General features: G+C 48.5%; 1 protein-coding gene and 1 long non-coding RNA gene across 4 annotated transcripts in view; one reads left to right on the top strand and one right to left on the bottom strand.

Annotated features, from left to right (window-relative positions):
- TEX15 (testis expressed 15, meiosis and synapsis associated) overlaps nucleotides 1-26,832 on the bottom strand; it is a 77,311-nt gene that overhangs the window by 40,833 nt on the left and 9,646 nt on the right. For 2 of the 3 annotated variants that reach the window (XM_025215958.1, XM_025215960.1), the window contains exons 2-5: nucleotides 23,314-23,470; nucleotides 16,584-16,749; nucleotides 14,335-14,572; nucleotides 13,705-13,851 (exon numbers count right to left, since the gene is read on the bottom strand). In XM_025215958.1, the coding sequence (XP_025071743.1) occupies nucleotides 13,705-13,851; nucleotides 14,335-14,572; nucleotides 16,584-16,749; nucleotides 23,314-23,458 (696 nt within the window). In that variant the 5' untranslated portion in view covers nucleotides 23,459-23,470. The remainder of the gene's footprint in view (nucleotides 1-13,704; nucleotides 13,852-14,334; nucleotides 14,573-16,583; nucleotides 16,750-23,313; nucleotides 23,471-26,832) is intronic. The other variant, XM_025215959.1, reaches the window with a different exon arrangement.
- LOC112551969 lies at nucleotides 12,543-21,859 on the top strand. Its single transcript, XR_003096323.1, has 3 exons — nucleotides 12,543-12,725; nucleotides 16,594-16,765; nucleotides 21,649-21,859. It is a non-coding gene; the product is annotated as an uncharacterized LOC112551969 (long non-coding RNA).

The following is a 26,832-nucleotide window of genomic DNA, read 5'->3' on the forward strand; positions in this document are numbered from 1 at the left end:
TATGCAAATTTGTGTCCTATCATTGGCCGATTCTAAATTATTCCTACGTGGCAGCTAGCGATTGGCTTGTTAGCCGTATAAAATTCTGTGCGACTTCCGCCCAAGTCGGAGAACTTTGAGCACGCTGCAGAGTGACTTAAGAGAATTCCTGACTCGTGGCAGAGCGAATCGATAGCCTGATCAACCATTGATTTTTCTCCCCATCGCCGAACGCTATCCCTCGACGTAACCCCTTTTTCCTGCATGCCTGGTTCGTTTACGGACTCGCTGGCCCGGGTTTTTGCCAGCTGGAGCAACTCGTGTAATTATTTAAGCGATCGGACCACCTGCGTCGCTGCTACTAGCGGCGTAAGTAAAGCTTTTTTGCAACCAATACGTTTTGTCTGCCTCTCCATTCACCAGCCCGCCCAACGGCCGAGCAATTTGTAGATCACCTCAAGTCGGCTCCGGCCGTCTGAGACAGTAGGGAGGCCATGTGCCCACTCTGAGATTGGCTCCCAACTCAGCACCGCTCAGGACGGGGTAGTTTTTTTGCTGTGTGGGCCAGTGGCATGTTGCGAGGGCAGGGGGGACACTAAGCCACAGTACAGAAGTATAGGAGTGGATATGGGGCTTTTGGCCCGCCCCCAGATTGTACCCCCCTAGACTCAGGAGGCACCAGTCACCTCTAGGCATGAGAATGTAAATGTCACAGCTACCAAGAGAGCCAGCCTAGTGGATAGGTCTGGGAATGGACCAGGGATTACAGGGATGGGGGTCAGAAGCCAAGAGTCAGGAACCAAATACCAAGCTAGGGTCAGGATCTGAGAGTCAGAGGCCTACTTACCAAATCTGAGAGAAAAACTACAGTGTGAGGTCCAAGAACAGATACAAACTGGGATCAGGAGCCAAGAAACACATTTGCAGGAAAATCCAAGGCCGAAATCCAGGAACAAGCCAAAAAGCAGGGTTAAGAACCAGGAAAACCAGAGAAGTTGCCAGGACAGGAGCTGCTCAGGGACTGGAAACCAGTAAGTTATGCAGCAAGGCTCATGTGCTGGAGTCATTCCTTAAAAGCAGCCCCAGATTCAATCAGAGGGAAAGGACACACCCACTTACAAGGGCTGCAAGGTAGGAGACTGACTGAGCCTTACACAGCTAACCTAGTTACTCAGGCTGCGGGGCAGAAGCCTTAGAGTGAGGACTGTGCCATGAAATGGGCATCAGCAAGATGGGTGCTCAGAACACTGAGTGTTGATCAGATTGTGGCAGGCCCCACACATACCATGTCGCTGCTAGCCTGCTCTGTCCGCCTAAGCGTGTTGCACCAGGGTCTACTTTCCTGCCATGACTTGATGTTACTTGAGGTTCCACTGGAGGAGGTTGTTCAGTGTCTTCCAAACCCTGGGTACCTCAGCTGGTGCTTCTTCTGTGGCGCCTCCTCCCCTACGCATAGGGCTACACTGTGCATCCATTGCAACACTCCTGTGCTGGGGCTATGACCCCAAGAGCACTGGGCTCTGGATTGGCTGGCCCCTGGCCACGTCTGATAACACCCTATGGGGTGACTTCCCATGCCCTGACTTCTCCCAGGGGCCTGGTGTTGCCCAACCGGGGGTCTCAGGGCCTGAAGGTGTGTCAGCGTGGCAGGTTCTATAGCCTAGCTCTCTGGTGGGTTCACTTCACTAGCGGCACCTGGGCCACCTTTGTCTGCCCTGGCCACCATGTGTGTACCTGTGGGCCACGTCCAGCGTGGTTGTGGTCTTAGCAGGTTCTGAGTCCCTGATCCCATGGGTGACTGCCCCTCCACTGGAGCCCAGGCCCTTTCCTGCCTTGGTTTAGTCTGTGTGGGCCAACTCTGGTTTGGGTGACTCAATGCCTTTAAGAGATATGGGCTCAGATGCGGTGGTGAAACCCCTGCCGCAGTTGTAGCTGCCATGCTGCCTGGTGGTTGGTTGGCTCATGGTTCTGCCAACCCATGCCAGCCACAGGGAAGGTGTCCAGAGGCACTGCAGGTGCTCCCTCCTTCCTGCTCCCCGCAGTATGTGCTGGGGTGGCTCCTTTGTCCTAGAAGCTTTGAGGAACTGGACCAATCCACTGCTCTGGTTCCGGCTGTGGGGCCCTGGATCGGCCACGTGCAGACTGGCCACCTAGAGCCGGCAGCGCAATGACTGGGGCATGGACCTGCCCCACAGACTTATTTCCAGAGAACTCTGGGGTGGTTTCAAGCAAACCCAGAAAAAGTTATGTGGAGGCAGGACTGTGATTCAGGATGAGACATAGGTTTACCACTTCAATCCTGAAACCAAACAGAAGAGTATGCAGTGGAAGGCAGTAAGGGACAGCAAAGGGATAAATACCTCTCAACAAACAGGATCATCAATGGAAAATATTATTCTGCTGAACTTCTGCCACAGAAGACAGGTGCCATTGAAAACAGCGGTGAAGAATACTGCCTCTTCAGGACATAGCATCGCTCCACACATCCCAAGCTGCAGTAACCACAGCAACCAGATGCAGCTCTGAACTGCTTCCCCATCCAGCCTATTCACCAGATTTGGCTCCTCAGTCTTCCCCATGTTCCCCAAGCTGATGGAAGTATTTCAATTATGATGAGAAGTTTAGTGCACAATGGGGGGTGGGGGTGGAGAGGGAGATGGGGGTTCCTCCCAATGAGATTACAGGGAGCAACAAAGCAACCACCTTCACTGGACAAACAAAAGGGTTTAACTGAAATATTTTCAAGCTAAACAGGAGGCAGCAACAGGAGATAAACACAATAAAGGATTATTTAGTCTGGAGGAGAGAAGACTGAGAGTGGATTTAATAACAGGCTTCAATTACATGAAGGTTGAGAACAGAGACTAAACAATCCAAACAGCATGCAGCAACAGGAGACAAACACAATGCAGAACAGCACCATCTCTTGGTGTGAATCTTTAATACGCAGACATAACAGCACATAACTTTAGTGCTCAAACTTTTGACCCTGCAGACCAGATGAGTGACATGGGGCCCCATCTGTGAGCTGGGTCAAGGCCTGGAACCTGGCATCATCTCCTCCTACCCTCTGCATGCCAGGACTGGGGCCTGGGGGGCCCAGGACTGCCTCCCCCCCATCCCAGAATTGTACCACCCCTTCCCATCCTCCTTGCACCCGGATTGGGTCCCAAAGGCCCTGTGCCACCCCATCCAACCTCCCTGACACTAGGATTGGACCCTGGGGTCCTACACCAACCCCAGCCCATCCCTGCATGCTAGAATTAGACACTGGATACAAGGTGTAGGGGCCTGGGGTTCCTCATGAATCTGGAGATTTGGCATCAGGGGAATGGTGCCATCACTCCCGTGCCACCAAATTTCTCGATCCATGGAGAACCCCACGGGCCTGATGACAACTCTGTGGGTCAGAGCTGGCCTGTGGACTGGAGGTTGAGCACCCCGGTATATAATAATGTGATTGTGCTACTCTACTGGGATTTGAGGTTGTTATTCTAACCAATAAGTAGGAATTGATTAAGGATGTGGAGATCATTGGAAACCTGGGGGAAATAATCACAATACACTAAAATTAATGATTTAAAAGCATGAGATCAGCAGAACTAAGATACTGGATTTCAGAAGGGCATATATCAACTGACTCAGGGAAATAAGTAGGTAAGGTGCCAAGGGAAGACAGACTGAAGGATAAAGGAGTGCAAGAGGGCTAAGAAACATCTAAAAGGCAAAGTATTCAAAGCTCAGCAAGAAGCTATTTCAGCACAATGGATGCACAAGAAAAACAGCAGAAGACCAACATGGCTGCATAAGAAGCTTCTTGGATAGCTCAAAATCAAATGGAAAACATACAGGCAGTGGAAGGACAGGCAGGCCACAAAGGAAACATACCAAGAAATAACAAAACAGGGACAAAAACAGGGAGACAATGGGAAAAAATGAGTTCGCTCTGGCAAGGGAAGGACAATAAAAAGGGGTTCTATAAATATAGTGGTCAGATATGAAAGACCAAAGCACCTCAGTCTACTTCTAAACAGCCAGGATGAGCCCTTAACAGAAGATGCAAAGAAGGTGGTGTTAGGAACCAGGGCATGGGCAGTTGGGCAAATCGGGCGAAGTCCAGAGACAACTTATGGGCAGCCAGGAGTCCAGGTAAGCCAGTAGCCCAGGGGAAGGGAAAGTCTGGCCTGCAAGCCAAATCGGGCCTGCGGTGGACTCCATTTCCCAGTACCCCTTGCCCATGTCATTCCAGCTGGTTTCCATGGAGACCCCAGGGGCAATGGGACCCAAGGAGCAGTGACAATGTGTGGGACACCGGGAACAGTGACAACTTGGCAGGGAGCTGCTCCAGGGCCAGGGTCTTGCGGCAGTGACAGCATGGCCCAGAGCCAGGACAGAGCTGCAATCAGGCAGTGGTATGAAGGCAGCAGATCACGGGTCTGCCCTGGCTCTGGACCACACTGCACCACCAAAAAATCCCAGCCCTGGAGCAGCTTCCCGCCCAGCCATGTGCCCCACCAGCACTGCTTGGGTCAGTCTCCATGGAAACCTGGCCCTGTGCTGTCATGGCCCCGCTGTTCCTGGGGTCCCCGTGGAAACCAGCTGCAGCAACATGGGCAGGGGCTGCTGAGAAATGGAGTCTAGCCACTGGCTGGATCCACCATTTTGCCCACTCCTGCAGTACCCTAAGCCAAAGTCTAGGCAAGCCAGGAATCTAGGCGAGAGTTTCAGGTGAGCAGAAATCAAGGAACTGTGGTGAGGTCAGAAGGGAGCACTGGAGTCTTGGCCCAAAGCTGCACCCAAAGCTGGGTGCAAGGCCTTGATCAGAGTTATTACAGTACCCCACTCACTAGGGCAGGGATGGGCAAAGTCTGGCTCATGGGCTGGATGTGATTGGCAATGGACACCATTTCCCAGCTGCCCCGGCACATGGCTGTGGCTGGTCTCCATGGAGACCCCAACTGCAGCTATACTGAAAGCACAAGGCTGGAGTTGCCATGGAGACCAACTCGCCCATGCTGGCAGGGGATCACAGCTCTGCCCCTGGTCCAGACCAGGCTGTCACCACTGCAAGGAGCACTTGCTTGAGTGCCCCTGCCCAGAGCATGCAGGCTACAGATCACAGCTCTTCTTTGGCTCTGGAGCAAGCTGCCCCCATCGTAAGATCCCAGCGGCTCCAGAGCAGCCCCCTACCCTGCTCTGCTGTGCACCCTGCCAGCATGGCCTGAGTCAGTCTCCATGACAACACCAGCCTTGAACTTTCACAGCACAGCTACGGCTGGGGTCTCCATGGAGTGGTCTCTGCCCCCATGTGGGCAGGGGCTGCGGGGAAGTGGAGTCCAGCTGCCAGCAAGGTTCCAACCCTGCCCTAAGACAATCTCTGGCTGGACAAGGCTTCTTCAGATAGGCCTGGTAGAAAGCTCAGACTAAAACTGGAGTGTGCGCATTTTCTGTGTGCTTCTAGGAGTAATGGAAATAGGGATGGAACCCATAATTGACATAGAAGGGGCTGTGCTGGGTGGAGGTGTGTCCCAAGTTGTTGTAGGTAAACTTGGTCATGGGTAGGAGGGCAACCAAGTCATTTTGGTGGAAATTTAAGAAGCAATGCAGGTGATGCTCTAGCACCTGGTTGACCCACTTGATTATGATAGGTGGATAAAAGATGCAGGTTCACCCCTAAAAGCCAGAGAAACACACACCAGAAGTGGGGTTCTCAATCTGATACAATATTAGCAGGTATCCCATGGAGCCAGAAAACGTGCTCTAGAACAACTATGCTGGGGTGGGCAAAATACAGCCCACGGGCCAGATCCGGCTCACCAGGCCATTCTATCCGACCCGCAGGGCCCCTAAAGAATTTAGAAAATGCATATTTATCTGCTCCTGGCTGCCTGTCAAAGATGACAGGAGCCAGGGGCAGTAGGACCCAGGGGAAACCAGCAGGAGCCAGTAACAAGGCCTGCACTGGACCCCCGCCCCAATCGGAAGTCTCTGCCTGATACAGCTTTCAGGCTGCTCAGGGACCACATGGCTGCATCACCGAACCATGGAAGCATGGGGCCCACACTGGTACCCCAGGGTCAGGAGTGGGAGGGAGGGAGGGTGTGTGTGTGCATGTGTATGTGCACATATGTGTGTGTGTGTGTGTGTCCAGGCATGCAATGGAGGAGAAAGAGAGATGGAGAGCAATGTGTGTGAGAGAATATGTGAGAGAGAGAGAGAGACTCTGTGTGTGAGAGAGACTGCATGTGTGTGAGAAACTCTGTGGGTATGACTCTGTGTGTGTGTGTGTGTGTGTGTGCAAGAGAGAATCTGTATGACTGTGTCTGTGTGAGAGAGAGGCTGCGTATGTCATGGAAACACACGCAGCATACTTTTGGGTCAGGTCAGCAGAAGCTTTTATTCAAAAGAAACTACAGCTGTAGGGGGGATTCCAAAGTGACATGGATTTCCCAAGCACTTGGAAGGGGTCTCCCCACAAGACAAAATCAGGAGGCTTATATACTTTTTAACAGTCTCTTACAACTCATGTGATCATATAGTGAAATTAGCATAAAAAGCGGCTATAACATTACTTCATTACTTCTTTGATGTAATCAGGATGGGAACTTATGGGGGAGGCGAGGTTAGTTCACAAACCTTCTTGCACCTGGAAATCAGAGTTGTACATACTTTTTGCTATCTTCAAGGCCGTGGTGAGTGAAGCAGTTGCAGAGGAGTTACAAAGAACAAACACTTTCCCTTATCTGTTCTACTATACAGAGCCAGCAATTCTCCACAAAGTGGTTAAGTCATCTTATAACTCAAATGGTCAAAGTTTAAGGCATTTTTTTTTCTGATTCCACATATGTGAGACTGCATGTGTGAGAGACTGTGTGTGAGACTGTCTTTGTGAGACAGAGAGACTGTATGTGACTGTCTGTGAGAGCCTCTGTGTGAGAGAGAGACTGCATGTGTGTGAGACTGAGAGAGACTGTGTGAGAGACTGTGTGAGACCGTGTGTGTGACTGTGTGAGAGAGACTCTGTGTGTATGACTGTGTGTGTCTGAGAGAGAGACAGACTGTGTTTGAGAGAGACTGCGTGAGACTGTGAGACGGACTGTGTGTGAGACTGTGCGTGTCAGAGACTGTGTGAGAGAGAGACTGTGCGTGTGAGAGAGAGAGAGAGACTGTGTGTGATAGAGACTGTGTGCGCATGACTGTGTGTGTGCATGACTGTGTGTGTGTCTGTGTGAGAGAGACTCTGTGTGTGACTGTTTGTGACAGACTGTGTGAGACTGTATGTGAGAGATTGTGTGAGACTCTGTGCGTGTGAGATAGACTGTGTATGTGTGAGAGAGAGAGTGCATGTGAGAGATTCTGTATGTGTGTAAGACTGTGTGTGAGAGACTGTGTGAGAGAGAGACTGTATGTGTGAGAGACTGTGTGAGAAAGACTCTTTGTGTGTGAAACTGTGACACTGTGTGTGTGTGCAGTGAGGTAAGGAGAGAGAGAGAGAAAGAGAGAGAGTGTGTTCATAGGGTGAGTCCCACATGCACACCCCACCATACACATGTACCCACACACCCCCTCGCACTGCCATACACTCAGACCCCCCAGCCCCTCTCACACCACGACCGCCATCCCCTACAAACCCCACAACTACCCACACCCCACATATCCAGACACTGACATGTTCCCTCACCCAACACTAACACCCTCACCCTCCCCACACCCCACATACCCACACACTAACAATCCCCCACAAACCTATCCCCATGCCCTCACCTCCCCCAAAATACAAGCGTAAAAGTTCATTTTAAACTATTGTGCAATCACCTCTATGTACACTACACAAACATGTAAATCAGGGCAAAAGCATTTTTTGAAATCAAATTAATGAATGTTGTAGATATTTGATTTTTAGAATATAATGTAGCATTTTTCTGATTCTGAGATGGCAAAACCCCTTGCTGAAAGGAATATTTCCAAGGGCAAGGGGAGGGACTTCTGGTGGCAAAGGTCAGGGTCAAAGGATCCCAGCAAAATAAACATCCAAATGTTTCTTGAAAGTGTCCAGATTAGGTGCTTGCACCACCTCTGGGGGCAGTCTGTTCCAGGCCTTGGGGGCTTGGACAGTAAAGAAGTTTTTCCTTATGTCCAGCCTAAAACCATTTTGCAGGAGTCTGACTTTTGGACCTTGTCATCCCCTGGGGTGCTCTGGTGAACAGGCGTTCCCCCAGATCCTTATGCATACCCCTGATGTATCTACAGGCTGCCACCAGGTTCCCCCTGAGCCTCCGCTTTTCCAGGCTGAAGAGTCCCATGGCTCTCCGCCTCTCTTCATGAGGCCTATTGTCTTGTCCTCTGATCATGCATGTGGCTCTCCTCTGGACTCTTTCAAGCTTCTCCACATCCTTCCTAAATTGTGGAGCCCAGAACTGGATGCAGTAGTCCAGCTGCGGCCTCACCAAGGCCAAGTAAAGTGGGAGGATGACATCCTGGGTCTTGCTCAAGATGCGTCGGTAGATGCAAGCCAGAGTTTTGTTCACTTTGCTAGCTGTAGTATTGCATTGGTGATTTTTAGAATATAATTTAGTATTTTTCTGGTTCTGAGATGGCAAAACCCTTGCTGAACGGAGTATTTCCAGGGGCAAGGGGAGGCAAAGGTCTGGTGACTAAGGTCAGGGTTAGGGGGCGGGACTTCTGGTCACATGATGGTGACCATGGGAGGGGGCACCTGTCAAGGGGTGGGGCTACCCATGCAGCCCTCAACAGCTTGCCAAAACTCAGTAAGTGGTCCTCCGCCTGAAATAATTGCCCAGCCCTGAACTATGCCATCTCACAGATGGTGGGCACTCCATGACATAGGATGAAATGGCCATCTTGATGAAGGAGTCTACCACCACTAAGACTGTGATGTGGTTCTGGGAGCACTGAAGGTCAATGACACAATCCAAAGAGACCATGGCCCAAGGCCTGAGAATTGTGGGTAGGGGCTAAAGGAAGCCAAAGGGCTTGGCCCTACAGGTGTTGGTGTGGGAGCAGGTCTCACAAGAGACAATGTAGGCCTTGATGTCTGCCTGCATCTTTGGTTACCAGAAATTCTGGGCTAGGAGTCTCCTGGCTTAGCCTGGCCAAAGTGCCTCACCACCAGGGAGTCATGGTCGAGCGTTGAGTAACTCTAACCATAATTTCACAGATGTGCCCTAGCAATAAAGCATGCCCCTTCTAACCTGAAGTTCTGTCCTATTTAGGACTCTTGATACAACAAACAGTATGGGGGCATCTCTAGGAAGGAGGGTTTTCCATGAAGTCCCTCTCCCTAGCCCCACTTCCACAGTAAAGAAGTTTTTCCTTATGTCCAGCCTAAAACCATTTTGCAGGAGTCTGACTTTTGGACCTTGTCATCCCCTGGGGTGCTCTGGTGAACAGGCGTTCCCCCAGATCCTTATGCATACCCCTGATGTATCTACAGGCTGCCACCAGGTTCCCCCTGAGCCTCCGCTTTTCCAGGCTGAAGAGTCCCATGGCTCTCCGCCTCTCTTCATGAGGCCTATTGTCTTGTCCTCTGATCATGCATGTGGCTCTCCTCTGGACTCTTTCAAGCTTCTCCACATCCTTCCTAAATTGTGGAGCCCAGAACTGGATGCAGTAGTCCAGCTGCGGCCTCACCAAGGCCAAGTAAAGTGGGAGGATGACATCCTGGGTCTTGCTCAAGATGCGTCGGTAGATGCAAGCCAGAGTTTTGTTCACTTTGCTAGCTGTAGTATTGCATTGGTGATTTTTAGAATATAATTTAGTATTTTTCTGGTTCTGAGATGGCAAAACCCTTGCTGAACGGAGTATTTCCAGGGGCAAGGGGAGGCAAAGGTCTGGTGACTAAGGTCAGGGTTAGGGGGCGGGACTTCTGGTCACATGATGGTGACCATGGGAGGGGGCACCTGTCAAGGGGTGGGGCTACCCATGCAGCCCTCAACAGCTTGCCAAAACTCAGTAAGTGGTCCTCCGCCTGAAATAATTGCCCAGCCCTGAACTATGCCATCTCACAGATGGTGGGCACTCCATGACATAGGATGAAATGGCCATCTTGATGAAGGAGTCTACCACCACTAAGACTGTGATGTGGTTCTGGGAGCACTGAAGGTCAATGACACAATCCAAAGAGACCATGGCCCAAGGCCTGAGAATTGTGGGTAGGGGCTAAAGGAAGCCAAAGGGCTTGGCCCTACAGGTGTTGGTGTGGGAGCAGGTCTCACAAGAGACAATGTAGGCCTTGATGTCTGCCTGCATCTTTGGTTACCAGAAATTCTGGGCTAGGAGTCTCCTGGCTTAGCCTGGCCAAAGTGCCTCACCACCAGGGAGTCATGGTCGAGCGTTGAGTAACTCTAACCATAATTTCACAGATGTGCCCTAGCAATAAAGCATGCCCCTTCTAACCTGAAGTTCTGTCCTATTTAGGACTCTTGATACAACAAACAGTATGGGGGCATCTCTAGGAAGGAGGGTTTTCCATGAAGTCCCTCTCCCTAGCCCCACTTCCAAAGTTTATGGGCCCTAGGATACTTGATAGGTTCTATGGCGTGACATTAGAATATTCCTCCTTCCAAGACAAGGCATCCACCTTACCATTGTGGACTTCTGGCCTGTAAATAACTTTAAAATTGAACCTGAAACAGAGAACATGTTAATGGCTAGAGGGTCTTGTTTTTCTGCTCAGGGTAAGACTGACCACATTTGGGATCAGGAGGAAATTTTACCCCATGACCATACTAGTATGGACTGTGGAGAGTCTTGCCTTCTTTACAGCAGGAAGCCTGGTCCTTTTCCTTGGAGTTCTTGAGCATATTTTAACTAACTACGTCCTGTCTTTGCAGTGGCAGGATATTGATAGTGCCCTCATTCTCTTGCTTCACCTATGGTAAGTTAGAGTGGTTTTTGATGTTTTGGTCATTGTGCCTGGCAGTGGATGTGGATGCTGTGGATAAGGATGATAATTGCCTTAGGCAGGGGCTTGGACTAAATGACTTCCTGAGGTCTCTTCTAGCCCTATGTCTCTCTGATTCTATGATACCCAATGGTCAAACACTCAGGTTTGAAACTGCAGTCACATAAGCATGGGAGAAGCTAGAATTGGGACCAGGAAGAAAGGAGCCAAGAGCCAATATGTGGAAATCAGAAGTCAGGAACACTGTTCATAAATTCAGCAGCTAGCTATGAAGCTGCTGAAGAGCCTGTAGATGTTCAACCCTTGTGGGCTTAGGTAGAGGGTCCTCCTGCCCTTCTTAGCCTTCAGGCATGGCTAGCTTCATATATCCCAGCCTGGGCAAAGCTGCCTCTTATGGCTGCTGACAGTAACCCCAACTTCTTAGGTGACCCAGATCCAGGTCCTTCTGGGTGGGCTTGATGGAATGCCTGTACTATCAGAGTCGCTGTAAGTAAAGTGCCATCCCACCTGACCCCCAGAGCGTGTGTAAAAATGCCTGTTGTGTTCAATGAGGCACAAATCGTTAGTGTTCCAATCTCCACCAGTAAAGGCACAAATCCCAACCCTACGGCTGATCCTGCTCTTCAGGTGACTCTTTAGGCCAGTAGTTCCCAACATTTCTTATACTCTGGACCGGCAAACACACTCAAAGAATTTTGGCGGACCAGGTATAGGATTAATCTAATTTACATATTTAAATTTAATTTTTATGTGATGAAGGGTTGCAAGGATCGGATCAGGTTAGGGCACCAGGGGACCCTGCAGGGGAGGGGGCTGCACAGGTGGTGGCCTGGGCTGCCTGAGCAGAAGAGGCTCCGCTGCCTTCCCTAGGAGTAAGCAGCGGAGCCACCTCCCCACCCTCCACCCTGGGAAATTCCCTGCCCACATCCCCCCACTCCCAGCCATGGGCGAGGCTGGGGGGGTTCCCGCCCAGCCTGGTGCAGGTCCTAGTACCTTTTGTGCAGGCAGTGCCTCACAGGGTGCAGCCATGGTGGTGACAGTGGAGCGGGGCACACGGAGCTGGCTGCCTCCCTTCCTCCTAGGGCTGCCCTGCCACCCAGCTTTAACCCTGCATGTGACTGCCGGCAGCGGAAGTCGCTCGCCTGGGCGGGCAGACGACCTAGCAGCCAACCCTTCGTGGCCCGGTACCAGGCCGCAGCCTGGTGGTTGGGAACCTCTGTTTTAGGCAACAGACAAGACCACAGAACATTAATCTACATTGGGTCCAGCAGCGGTGATCCAATGGGGACAACTGGCCAGAAGCAGGAGACTTTTGGGGATACCCAGACAAGTTGCCTCATTTCAAGCACTATTCAGTAAGATAGATTGATTCAGATAGATGTGTAATGTATGCATTGTGTAATGTTATGCACTGTGTGCACTGAAAATGTGATGCGAGTGTGTGACAGAAGGGGAGCAACCTTGTGGAGTTTGCCGACTGACCATGGACTACAAACCCCAGAGGCACCTGGAAGCAGGAAGAGGAAGTGATGAGAAACCCTGCAGAGCCCTGCTACTGGACTGGAAATCCCAGAATATCTTGGGGACAGCAGGAAGAGGTGGTAACCTCTGAGCCCTGGCTGGCTATGTGCCAGAAGCCCTGGGGGTGATGGTGCTGCTGTGAGCTGGACTGAAAGAGACAGGAGCCTCTGCACAGCACAGATTAAATCACAGAGTGACTGCACATGATCCCTGACCTACAGACCTACAAGGAGTGACCCTGGACTAAAGGCTGGTTCTTGGGAACACCTCTGGAGTCGGCAGGGGACCCTGTGTGCTGAATGTATGTACCCCAGTGGTACTGACCACTACCTGTTTGCTTGCCCTCTAAGTGTATGTTGTGAATGCCTATTTCCCTGTGTATTTGTCCTTTCCTGTTGGCCTGTGAACCTAACCCCTAGGATACTCAATATAAAGTGAATTCCTCATTGGCTGCCTTGACTAGGCTACAGGGTCGTAGGTCCCTTTCTGTCCTGGTTGTAGCTTGTGCCCATACTTGGCAATGTACAAGGGACACCTGGGCACAGGAATATAGGATAAATTGGCAAAAGACCTCTCCTAGCTTTCCTTCCATGTAATACCCCCAAACCTGCAGACCCAACAATTACTAGATCCTCCTGTGGGCCTCAGGGTGCATCACTTAGAGACAAGCTGCCTTCTAACTTTATAGTTTGTTTTTTCTAAATAGCTGTTTTTCTTTGCTCTGTGTGCATGTGTGTGTGTGTGTGTGTGTGTGTGAAAACAGTTTAATATTGAAAATTTGAATATGAATATTAAAAAATATAAAAAGCCCTTAATATTTCACATCTCTCAAGTGCACTGCGATCCAAAGTAGAAGCCAGACAAATTCCAAGGGAGGGCATCTTAGCAATACACAAATATGAAGAGCCAGAGCTTCAACCAACTGTTTGCCCCCTTTGCAACAAGAGAACAAATTCCTCTCATTTGTGGATCTCCATCTATTTTCTATGTAGGGACCTAGGAATTTATTTATGTAACATAATACTTCAAACCATTCCTAGGAAACTGGAAGCCACATTCACTGATATATGCCAACTACTTCCACTAAGTAAGCCCAGCTGAACATGTAATGGACTTGCCTTTACTACTGCCTTGAATCCCAGGAGTGACAAAGCAGATAGAAGGATGTGCAGTTCTGGCTCCCAACCTATAACCATTTCATGTTCATACTCTTTTCAAACGTACACAGTTTTATTTACATCATAGGTAAGCAAATCAAGAGAAATAAAATTTCTACATACCAATGAGCCAGTAGCCTGCAGATCAACTGGATCTTTAAGTGAAGGAGCAATTCTAGACACATGGCAATCAAAATTTGGTGTAGGATCCAGAGCAACTTTCTTTTTGCTGGCAGGAGGTTGGATTTTTTTCACTCTCCCAAAGAGAACCTGCTCAAGTAAAGGAAAAGCTCTCAAAAAAAGATGTGCTAAATCAATTATTTACAGTGTAAGTTAAAGCAAGTGTACAGTACTAGCTTTAAATAGGAAGATTATTAGGCTTCCCCCAACAAAAGCAACTGCTTCCAAGAAATAGTAAACAAGCATATATGTAAGCATATGCATTGAAAATATTAAAGTATCATGTAAAGTACCTGCTATTGGCATAACTAGATGCACAGAATAGTTCTTTTTGTACACCTGTTCTTACTTTGCATGATCTAAGTGTACATGATTTCTAGAATGTACAAAATGGAAGAACATTTTATCAGATTCTAAGTAAAGTAGCTTAGAGAGATTAATGACTCTCATGCACCATAAGGCAACGTATTCTAGGGCTAGGAATAGTATTCACTTTGATAAAATATCTGGAAGAGCCTCAGTGCATTTATGCACTTTAAAAAATTTTACCCAAGTTTTTTACATGGAACCTACCTTGAAAATCATGATGTTTTCTACTTTGATCAATTTACTTTTTGCATAACTAAGAGCAATATCCACATGTCTGAATAAATAAACTCCACAGAGGGGATTTCCTAGTTCCTTCATAGCAGATTCACCGGCACATATTCCGCCATGGTAAATTTTTGAGACTTCATCACGACGCAGAACTAAAAAGCAAAAATGCTCCTCTAGTTCTCTGCCTTGCCTTCCTTCTTCACGCATTTTAGTTCTAGTGATAAAACAAAGATTTCACATTTTGACAATGGAAACAGCTATGAGATTTTAACCATTTACATAAATACAATGCACAAATATTATGTCTAAACAATGATACCAGTGGTACTGTCTGCACTCCCATTTGGGAGGCCTACCTCCCTACAGTTCTGCTTACATCCAAGATCGACCGTTCTGTGAGATTAAATGTCTCACTGGGGAGTTTTTAAAGTATAAAACCGGAAACTATAATGCAATATCTTAAGAATGAGGCATGTGAAAAGAATAACCCTTCCTTTGAATTAAAGATGATACGAGATAAACATGAGATAATACTCCTCTAATAGGCTATTTATTTAGGCAATTGATATGCCATCCTTCTCAAAAAGGTTCAGGTTAGCTTACAATACGAGAAACAGAACAACTTAAAAGAACAGCTAACATAAATAAAACAAAATAACGAAATAAATCTCCAATCCACTAAACAACATCTAGACTCTTACCTAGCTTGCTCCTGTGGCCATATGGCTGAGGGCAAGCAAAACTCGGGGGCATCTGAACCCCAAGCCTTCGGGCTTGCGCCTGCATGTAGGACAACCAGCAAATGATTTGGAAACAGCTGAAGCCCCAGGGAGGGCTGGAGGATGTTTGCCGGGAATAGGGCCACCTGTGGTGCTTGAATGACTCAGAAATTTGGGATTGATTTGGCTGATTTGGCTTGGAACATGAAACATGAGTCATGCATCTGGCTGCACATGTCCACTCAGGTGGGGGAGCTGTGGATCAGGGAGTTCCCAAAACCTGAGCTGCCAGCATCAAGAGACAGCTGGGATGGGACAGCCAGTTGCAGGTGTGCTGGTAAAGGTCTGTGGCACATGCAGCTGTAGAATGGGAAACTCCCTGGTCCACAGCTGCCCACACCTTAAAATGATGTGCATGTAGCTGTCTGCCCATACACTGTTTCAAGGTATGCGTACAATGAGTTGCACATGTGCCAGGGTGTTAGTGAGATGCTCCTTAGCCTGTGTGCAGCCAACCCGTCAATGGCACGCATGCAGCTGGCTGTATACATTTTGGAGTACAGGTACCTGTGGACTGGGGAGCTCCCCAACCCCCAACTGTGTTTACCCTTTAAAGGACCATGGCATAAGCAGCCGTGGATCACAGAGTGCCCTGATTCACAGATGCCTGTGCCACATACCTTGAAACAACCACCTGCGTGTAGGCTAGGGCTCAGGGATCTTCCTGATCTACAGTCAGTGTGGAGTCGATGCCGCATGTGGGCCACAGCACAAACAGCTGGGGAAAGGGTAGCTTCCTTATCTCTAGCTGCCTACACTACCGACCTGTCAATGTGGAATGAAATGTGGAACATTTTTGTGGCTGGCTTGCCATTTTATCATGTAATAAATTGGTTGAATATGTATCATGTCATAATTTATTGCACAATTAACACATTAACCATGCCATAAATCTGCCAGTGACCTATGAGTTGTACATGTCCAGAGAGCAGTACACTCCAGCCACACCATTTCTCTTCTCCCTTCATATCCTCAACACTCCCTTCAGTTCTTGCATACCCTTAGCACATTCTCCTCTGCCATGGGGGCTGCCAGACAAAATGCTACATCTGCCAGCAATATCAATTTACTAGAAAAATCACCTTTTTTGAGGAGAAAAGACAAGGTCAGGCTCTCCAAAGGGAACATAGGAGGAAGAAGAATGTTTCCCATAGGTTTGTGAAGACTTTATATAAACAAATCATGTAGACAGATTAAGAAAAGAGGCAAAAAATGAAGAAACAGGATTTAAAACAAAACTAAATAGAAGTCATGTTTAATAGCAAACAAGCCACAGGTAAGGACACTGGAAAGTAAGGCCCATATCACAACAGGCTTCCCTGATCGTGAGGTGAGGAAGCTGACCTCATAGCATATAGGGACTATGGACAAACAATTAGAAAGGAAGGTCAAATCAAGAAAGATCACCAAGATTAATTTACTACTACTCATTTTACAGTAACCTACCTCTTTGCAGCAAACTTTTTTTCCAGATCCTCATTGTGTACCAACTGTATCTCACCAAATGCCCATAAAGACTGAAGGTCACATCCTATGTCAAGACAAGACTGGTTCAGAGTCCGGGTGATACTACTATATTCCCTCTGATTAGTACAACATGGTGTCAGAGAAACTACAACACAATAAAGGTGAATAAACACTCTGAAATACTATTAGCATAAACAGATTTTATTTATAGTAAATTCCACTAGCCTATTGATTAACTATAGTAAGCATTGACAAGACCTAAGAGAACTTGGCACAACAGATACACTTTTAAAAATGTTTGAGAGGGTATTTTTCTGTTTTTTTCCTTCCTCGTTTTGTTTTTTTTTGCTTTCTGCACTGATGGGAGTCAGATTACTTGTTATTCTAATAGATTTGTTCCAGTGACTTGATCCAGTTGCTTGGAAAGTTCCATTTCACAGGTCTCATAATTGCAGTATAGTACACTTATTCTTAAACGAACACATCTGTTTGGGAGGCTAAAGTCATGTTTAATAGCAAACAAACCAAAGGTAAGGACACTGAAAGAGTGAAAAAAAGAATCTCTTGGCTAGTAATAGCTAATCTCAGTATAGGCCCAGACACTGAATTTGATGACACGCCTGTGGTAACTAACCATTTAGAAGTGTAAAAGTGGCCTGAAGGCCAGCAATATCTAAGTTTGACACTCATCCACTAAAATATTGAATAACAACTAGAGGTATTACAAAAAATAGTACAACTAATTAAAGGAAGCAAACAATGAAACATTTGGAGGAAATATGGCACCAGTTAATGTACTGAAAATTTTCCTTTATACCAAGCAGCATGAGAACTAGTCCCACCTTTTACCATATTTCACAGTGTATAGGTCGACACGGTATATAGGTTGACCCCTGGCTTTCCAATTTGAAAGGCAAGTATATAAGTTTTTTATAAGTCAGGACTGGGCTCAGCGCTCGGGTGGCATGGCCCCATCTCTTGTGAGCAGCATTGTCGACACTCCTTCTAGGGGATGGGGCCATGCCACCCGAGTGCCGAGCCTGTCCCTGGCGAGCGGCGCATCCCCAGCTGAGCCCAGCACTGCTCACAGGGGATGGGGACGGGGACAGGGCTGGGCTTGGCATGGCCCCATCCTGAGAGCAATGCTGCTGGCATTATTAGCAGGGGATGAGGCCATCCCAGCTGAGCACCAAGCCTGGCCCTGTCCCCATCCCTTCCAAGCAGCACCAGGCTTACAGGGCATGGGGTCATACCAGCTGGGTGCTGAGCCTGGGCCTATCTCCTGTAAGTAGTGCTGCTGAGCCCTGAGCCTGGCACCGCTCACAGGGGGCAGGGCTGGGCTCGGTGCTTGGCTGACGTGGCCCCATGCCCTGTGAGCAGCGCCAGGCGCACAGGAGATGAGGCCATGCAAGCCAAGCACCAAGCCTGGCCCTATCTGCTGTGAGCAGTGCTACTGAGCACCGAGCCCAGCACCGCTCATAGGGCACAGGGCCAGGCTTGGCACTCGGCTGGTGTGGCCCCTTCCCCTGTGAGCAGCACTGGTATGGCCCAAGCAGTGCTGCTCGCAGGGGATGGGGCCACACTAGCTGAGCACCAAACCCAGCCCCATGCCCAACTTTTTGATGCAGCATGGTGTATAAGTCAAGTTGGATTTTTAAGCCCCCAAAATTGGGCTTCAAAACCCAACTTGCATATCATGAAGTATGGTACTTCTATTCTCTTGCCTTTCTTAGCTATTGGAAGGGAACAGAGCTCCACTCCTGCCTCCTTTCCAATGTCAGCACACTCACCATGCAGGGGAGACTTTGTGGTACCTACAATGCCAAGTCTGCCTGTTTTGAATTTGCCACATTGCTTGGGCAGGAGCTTGACTTGCACTACTTAAATTTTGGCAAAAAAGAGATGGGAAGCTGAATAATGTGCAGCACAACACACTGAGTCACATTTGTGAAGAGAAATGCACTCTTTCACTGACACAAAAAGTAAGTGTACAGGCACTCGAGCAGTTTGTAGAGGAAAAGATGGTGATTCTGCCACAAACTGCTCTATGATGTTTTCTAGAACCATGTAAAATCCAGTTCAAGAGAGAGGAAGGGAGAGTGCCCGGCTCCCTGGAGCTTGCTCAGCAACAATCTGTCAGGGCACTTGGCACTGCTGTCCCCTGCCCAGTCCCAGAGCAAGGGGGACCATGCAGTAGGGTCAGTCCCCCAGACCCAGGGGCTGACCCCTGCTATTACCCATACTTTTCTTGCCACAGTGAGAGTCCCGTACTTGTAGCTAGAATACAGGCAAAAGGCAGCGTTTTGGCCACAGCCCTGGAACAGTCCCACAACCAGAGCTGACCCCATCCCACAGGAACCCCAGCAACAACCCAGTCTCCCCCTGTCCTCTGAACAGTATCAGGCTCCCTGGGACAGTTCAAGTGGCAGTCCCAGTCCTTCCATGCCCCTTGCAGTCCTGGGTCTCCCTAGGACTCTAGAGACCTAGAAACACTGCCCTCCCCCACTCCTTGCATAGCCCCAGGTCTCCCCAGGACTCTCTGCAAGGGTGACTGGAATGCCCTGGTGACTGGAGACGGTGGGGCTGGCAAGGGACAGCAGTTCTCTTTGTCCCTGCAAGTTTTTCAGGGCAGGGTCTGTCTTTGGAAGCTGCTGCCAGCTGGTCATCAACAGCCTGCCCCCTTCCCCCACAGAGGAGAGGACAGACTAGCAGTGACTGAACTCTCCAGGGGCTGGGGAGAAACCAGGGAGCAAGCCTCTATTGCTCCCTGACTGGACAGCTCACTCCTGTGTAGCTCTCCAGCCAGGCAGCTGGAACATCTGTATGGCTTTCTTCTTGCCACATTTTTGTGACGTTGGAAATTTTTGGTGTTCAATGTGAATGCTGCCCTTACAACTGGCAGGCAGCACAAGACTCAGGTGAGACCAAAAGTCACTGAAGCCAAAGAACACAAGGCAGCAAACATGAGTTTGCTCTGGACTCATCCCTACAGTGCAAGTTGCTTTCCTCATTCACTTGGGCATCAGTGAATATGCATCTGCTGCTTGACAGTTTGGTGGAATTTCAAGTTTTGGGGGCCCATTTAAAGGGAGCCAATACCTATTGTGAGGCCTTGTAGCCTGTTACCCCAAGTTACCCCAATGCGTTAACATGGGTTTGGGGTAAGATGATATACTGCTTTTTTATAATTTATTATTCTTTGATTCTGCCATAATTATATGAAAATTCTACCTTAGCCTTAAAAGTTATTGAATAAAAGTTTACTAAGATTTCTTTGCCTATCCAAATTGCTGCTCTTAAGTCTTTCAGGGTTCAAAAAATTATTCTGGCTAAACTTGGTAAGATAAAAATGTAAATAATTAAAAATAAAAGAATTCTAAAAGTAACAGAACCAACAACAAGTAGAGCTCATCCATCTGGGCATCAGCAAGACATTTTATACAGTACCATATGGGAAGTAATTCATGAAGCTGGAAGAAAGGTAGAACTAAGTAGAGGAAACATATGGTGCAAAAGGAACAGACTAAAAAGGAAATGGACACAGTTGGTGTTGAAAAGTGAAGCATCAGGTTGAATGGATCAGTATTGAGACCACTCTTGCTCATATTTCATTAAATACCCCAGCACAAAAACTAGGAGCATGGTGATGAACTTTGCTGATGACAAGGGATCCAGGTTTTCCGTTTGCCACAGAAAAACATGATAAACTGCACATGTTCTCATTTTAAGGAGAAAAAAACACAGAAAACGATGGGGTTTCCCTTTGCAGGCTGGCGGAGTTCCAGTCTTCAAGAGTCTGACGGGAGTAGGAGGAGGGTGATCAGGCAGGGAGCTGTCACGTGCATCTGTGCACACACAGATGCATGTAGCAGCCAGGTAGCATGACAGCAGCTCCTGCAGCTCCCTGCATGTAAGTCGTGGGGATGGAGATTGAGGCCCCCATAGTGAGGGAGGGAGGGAGTGGTGTGTGGGTCTTGGGGCCCGGGTAAGGAGTGGGATGGAGCCATGGGTGGCTCATCCGGGAGAGTGGGGGCTGGCTCCACGTCACTGTGTGAACTGCCGGGGAGAGCATGGGGGGGCAGGTGCGCCCCAGATTTTTGCACAGGGAAGGGGTGGATGCAGGCTGCCCACTGTAGGCTTGGGGCTACAGGAGGACAGAGTGGGACAGGGCAGGAAGTCTTGGTGCCGTAGTGTTGTGCCCCCTGCTGCTTCCAGGTGGGAAGAGGGAGCCTCAATATGCCAGCATGGGGCTCTCAGCAATGGCATCAAGCCTCCCCACTGCACTCTGCCCTGCCCTGCTGGGTCCCACCCACTGGGTCGTGGAGGCCCCAGGGGCAGGGCAGCATGGCAGCGAGCCCCAAACCCAGAGCTTGCACCTGCCTCCCTCCAGCCATGGGGCCCACGGGGGAGGGCAAGTCAGGCTCCGTGCTCTGCTTGGGCCACAGCAGCTGCCACCTCCTGCAGGCAGCAGTCAGGGCTTAGGCTGTGTTGGGGTGGGAAACAGGGGGCTGTGGACTCAAGTCCCTGGCCCCATAGCCCTGGCAACTAGGGGCCTCCTCCAGCAAGGCTGGGGGTGGGGAATGAGGGGCACTGGCAGGGCCAGGGGCCTGTGGGTAGGGAGTGAAGTGCAGCAGCAGGGGTGGAGGGGCTGTGGGTTGAGAGTGAAGGGCAATGGCATGGGCAGGGTACTGGCATATCGTGGCTGTTCAGACTCACAAAGCAGTGTGGGAGGGACAGCAGCAGCTGAACCCGCAACCTGGTGAGTGAGTGGGGCATGGGGAGCTCCAATTTTCCATGAAAAACCCCCAAATCAAACACCAAATGTTATAGGCATTTATAATTTATTTTATTATAGTGAATAAGGCACCAGTAGGCTTCCAGACTGCTTTAAAATTGTAGAAATATCAATAAAACATTGTGTTCAACTGATACATATATATATAAAATGGTGTTTCATTTTAATTGCAGAAAAAAGCCACAGATTTGGGGGGTTTTGATCAGATAATTTACTATTTTTATCAGAGAATTTGTGATTTTTGAACAGAGAACACCAGGATCGCTGCTGATGGCACAAAACCAGGAGAGATCATCAATACACAGAAATATGAGATCTACAGAAAAAACTGCTGACCTTGAGCAATGGAGTACTAGAAATGGGATGAAATTCAACAGTGCAAGAACTTGGAAAATAACAACAAGCATGTCTGCTGTAACTTAGGGTCTCAGCTGGAAATAAATGGAAAGGAGGTGGAGAACCTGGTTACACTACAGAATGACTGATTTGCCAATCATGAACGACACGTGCCTCCAGAGGCTGGGGGGGCATGGCCACTACCTGCAGGCGGCTGCAGGGGCAAGTGGGGACCGCCTGCAGGCAGCTGTGGTGATGTTGGCAGCGAGGGCGGGCCAAGTGGGGACCGCCCGCAGGCGGCCATGGTGGTGTCAGCAGCAAGGGTGGGGGTGGCAAGTGGTGTTTGGTGAGTGGGGACCGCCCGCAGCCACTGTCCCATGCTGTTGGTGGCAGCAAGCAGGGACTGCCCACAGCTGCTGGCAGCCGTGTCAGCGGCAAGGGGGGGCAGCAACCGCCCGCAGAAGCTGGCGGCAGCCAATATCAGGGGGGCCCCCCCTACATGTCACCTATGTTGCCAGTGTTTCACAGATGAAAGACAGGCAAATGCAATCCTATGGTATATCAAGAGAGATATTTCAACAGAGAGAGAGAAGTGTTCGGGCTATTATGGAAGTCATTTGTACGACCTCATCTGAAATACTGCAAACAATTCTAGTCCCCGCCCCATTTAATCTTTCTTGAACAGATGCAGAAAACATATTAGGATAATGAGACAATTGAAGAGTCTATCAAATAAGAGAAGAGTAGAAAGGCATGGAATTTTTAGCCTGGCAAAAATCTATCAGGAAGGGAGAAGAGCTATATAAATTAAAGGACAATGTTGGCACAAAAACAAATGTGTATAAACTGGCTATGAATACATTTAGAATAGTAATTAGAAGATGCCTCTCAGCCATTAAACAAGTGACATTCTGGACCTCCCAAATGGAGAGGAAGCAAAAATCCTAACCACTTTTCTGAGAGACCTTATGAAAAGTATTATATAATTAAGGTGTCTTGAGACAGCTGGGGATTCAATTCAGTGATTTTGGGGATCTATGCCAGCCCTATGTTCTTATGTTTTTAAGAGGCTACATGTATTCGGCATCAATCATGAAAGTGTCATTTGCCATAACTAGATAACACAAAGCCTTTCTGCACAATTCAGAAGTAGAGAAAGAGGTGGTTAGCCATGTTAGCCTGAGGTCCCACCCTGCCAAGAAAAAGGATCTGCTCCCCTTCAGAAACTGACAAATGACTGTCTTTAACTCTAGGTACTGATGGTCACACATTAAAGAATATACAGTAGCTGAACAGTCTTCTGGACATATCAGTGAAATGAACCACTACAAAAAATGTTATTTTTTACATTACTGTCAAATAAAAAGTCGGTATTTTTTTCTGAGCTTTAATCATCTATCTTCATAACTGTTAACTGAAGATAAATATAAAGAAACCCACTTGCTTTCCAGGTTCTGCATTATTACAATCTAGTGATGACTGATGAAGTTGTGGAATAAAGCCATCTGCCCCCAATTATAGATGTAATCTTCATTTTCAGAAGTGCTCAGTGTTGCTTTTTTTACATTTTTACTGTACCTTTATCAGACGTTCTCCTTATTTTAGGGATGGTAAATTTTTTTAAAGGATCTGTTTCTAAGCCGGCAGCTGGCATATTCAATGCCTTTTCATTTAATCTGAGATTCTTCTGCACTTTTACATTATTAGCTTCCTCCATTTCCATTTTGTCACAGGCCTAAAAAAGAATGAAAGCTGTTAGAAACTAAGGAAAAGTCAACTACTATTTCTGTTCCTCCATTCAACTGTATTCATTCTATCATCCTGCCATCTGTGAGTGGTCAAGACCCACAAAGTTTCCCATGCTTTAGAAGGGAACTAAAGAATGGTCTCTTCCTAAGCCCCTTACTTCACTCATTTCCTTCAAAAATATACCTTAGCACTCTATTCTATGGCACGCAGTGGACCTAGACCAGTAGGAGTTTAGTTAATCATGACATTGCTCTTCTCCATCTCATGCACTGTCCATCATCCTGTCGCACCCTGCCTGTAACACAGAATTCTAAGCTCTTCAGAGCCAGGTACCTAGCACAATGAACTGGGTCTCAAATGGGTTTCCTAAGCACCATCGTAAGACAAATAAGAAATGATAGAAAACAGCACCCAACTAAATTGCAGTGAATAAACAGTAAAAGCCCTTCAACTTAAATTTGTCTACAGGACTGAATGTAAATTGAAGTGAGATTTTCTGATAGTATACTTCAAACTAACTAGCACAAAGCAGTCACATCTAAATGAACAGCTGGCTTTACATCACGAACAGCTCTTTTACATGGGGACTGGGAAGATTTAAGCACTCAGCATTATAGACAGCCATTCCATACAACTTCTGCCTTGGTCAGCACATCACAGGAATGGTCCCACTGCACATGGTAAGATGTTTAGCTACTTCTTTCTACGACAAAGAGTCAAGTTAAAAAAGGCTGATTATTCCCGTCCTACCAACCAATAATCTGCCTCTTTTTGAGTAGCTGCTGTCACTTGTAAGTCCTAAAAGGTTATTACAAGCTAGCTCCCCATGTTGCAATGTTACATTCAAGTATATGCAGAAGCTTTGTGCTGCTGTATATGACATAGCATTACACAACGGCTGCAGCTTTGCAAGCCACTTGCCATGCTATTAAGCAGTTTTGGCTGTATCTTGCACCAGTAACAGTAACTAAAGCTGTGGTTTCCTCACCCCTGCTTGCAGGTGGAGCTGTAGAACAGGGGAAAGAATTTGAAGAATGGCCAACACCTCCAACTGCTTCTGGACAGTTGCTGACCAAGAGAGAGGGGCTGATTAAGCATCAGGGATGATGTGGTAGATGTTTCTGCCGCTATTAAAAACGTGCTGCCACCACACACTATTGAAGATTACCAGCCTCAGGATGTTTCTGATGTCTTTGCTTGCATGAACACACCAAAGCAACTGACAAAACCCAAGCACTCATGAACAGAGATATTTCCCCATTGTTCTGCAAGCTCCGATTGACCTGTGTGGTGAGTTTACCTATGTGAGCATGGACTAGTCTGGTGGGGAGAGGCAGGGAAAAAAAAAGATCACACAATGCTAGAAGTTTCAGGAACCTTTTGCCAGTTTTCCTAATGAAAAAGAATAAGTTGCCAGCCACTGCAGCAAAATAACATGGACATCAGAGTCAGTGTTCTTCCTCTAATTCTAGGAAACCTCGCTTACACCCTGCTGCCTAAGCTGTTGTAGCTTTCTGCTAACTACCACTTAGTCCAGGGCTGTCCAACTTCAAAGCAGCCAGGGGCCATGCACCATGTAGTCCACACAATGACCCCCCCCACCCACACATACACCACTGCATTGCATGCGTGGTCATTAACCTCTTACTACATTACATGCATGGGCAACCACTGCATAACCCTAATCAGGACCCCTAACCGTCAGCCCCACCCAGTATGATAGGCCAGCTGGGGTGTCAGGCTGGCTGTGCCTTCATACCACCTGACTGGTTTGAAAAGCATCTCTGTGGACCAAGACCTTGTAGGGGTGGAGAGGCTTGTGTGTCCCAATGATCCTCAGAGCTATGTTGCCTGGAGTCTTGCACTCCTGCAAGGGTCACCCATGGCAAACAGGCCTGAGCAGAGGTTCTAGATAAACCATGATCCAACCCCAAGTCCTCAACAGTGGATCAAGTGGAAAAAGATGTCTGGATCTCAACAGTTGTGTAGCATGTCAGGATCCCAGGGGTGCATCCCCACGATGCCCCCTGGTGGCTCTGACTGTGCGTGGTCCCAGTCCAACTGGCTCCTCACTGGGCCACTCCTGTCCCAGGCCCCTCGCTGGGCCACTCAGGCCAACTGTGCCCTGCAGGGCACCCAAAGCCTTAGGGGCTAATCGTGTGGCTCTAATCCTCCCCTACACCATACCCAAGCCTCACAGGTGTTACAATAATGACGTTCCCTGTCAGGGCTTTGACCTCCTACCCTTTACTCTATCTAGGCCTTCTAGCCTGGGCCCACTGTATCAGACCTGGCTTTGAGGCACAAACTCTGGTTTGGCCTTTTCAGCCACCAGGCCCCTAGCCTGTATCTGCTCACACCCCTCTGGGGCACCAGGCCCCTGGCCCGTCTGGCTCTGTGGCCTTGCACTCTGTCCCTCTCTGGCTCAACAGCTGCTCATGCCTTCAGGCTATCCCTGGCAGGGCTCAGGGCAATTGTGCGCCCCACAGACACCAATGGGACCTCCATATACCTCCCCTAAAGTCCTAACCCAAACCACTGGTGTAACTAACATAAACATAAGTCCCTGAGCTATAACATAAACAACAACAGTGGAAGCATCCCTCTGCCCCCTTAAGAGGACAAACCTTTCTTCACCCCTTGTGCTGGCATACATCCCAGCCTGGCCTCCCTGTAAGCTCCCTGTGCCTCAATGTACCTGCAGGCAGCAAAGCAGACAGTCTAGTGTCCTTAGGTAGCTCTCCTGGGCAGGAGCTCCTAACCCTGCGGCTGGCAGGGCTAAACTGGCTTGCTAGCCCAAACCCCAAGCTTATATCCTGTCAGGGCCCTGCCCACTTCTGGTCAGTAGGCTGCCTGCAGATGCCTACCAACTGCCTGATTTGCCCTGTTTCCCCAGCAGTTGGCAGCTGTAGCACCCTGCCTAGCCTGCAGTGCTCCCTGGCTAAGCTACTTTTATCTTAAAGGAATAGGGAGCCCCAGGGTCTCTGTTACAGGTTGTAAAGATGGAAGAAGTCTGCAGCAAGATGGATTTCTCCTGTCATTTAGTGTTCTCCCTTGCCACTGGGCTCAGATCTCCACCTTGTCTAGATCATGTGTGCTGTTTCCACACACCAGCTTCCTCACACTAAACAAAGTCATGTAGAGGCTTCTACCACCAGAAGCTCTCTGCCCTGTTCGCAAGTGAAGGCAACACCAAGGAATTCTGGAAGGGGTTTAAAACCACCATTCATATGGCCTGTACTGAATCCATTGGCTATACCACGCATTGACACCAAGACTGGTTCAATGAGAGTGACACCAAGATCCAAGCCCTCCTTGACTGGAAGAGAAGGGCACAAAAATGACACC

Source organism: Alligator sinensis, unplaced genomic scaffold (genome assembly GCF_000455745.1).
Source record: "Alligator sinensis unplaced genomic scaffold, ASM45574v1 scaffold1546_1, whole genome shotgun sequence".
Taxonomy (NCBI): domain Eukaryota; kingdom Metazoa; phylum Chordata; order Crocodylia; family Alligatoridae; genus Alligator; species Alligator sinensis.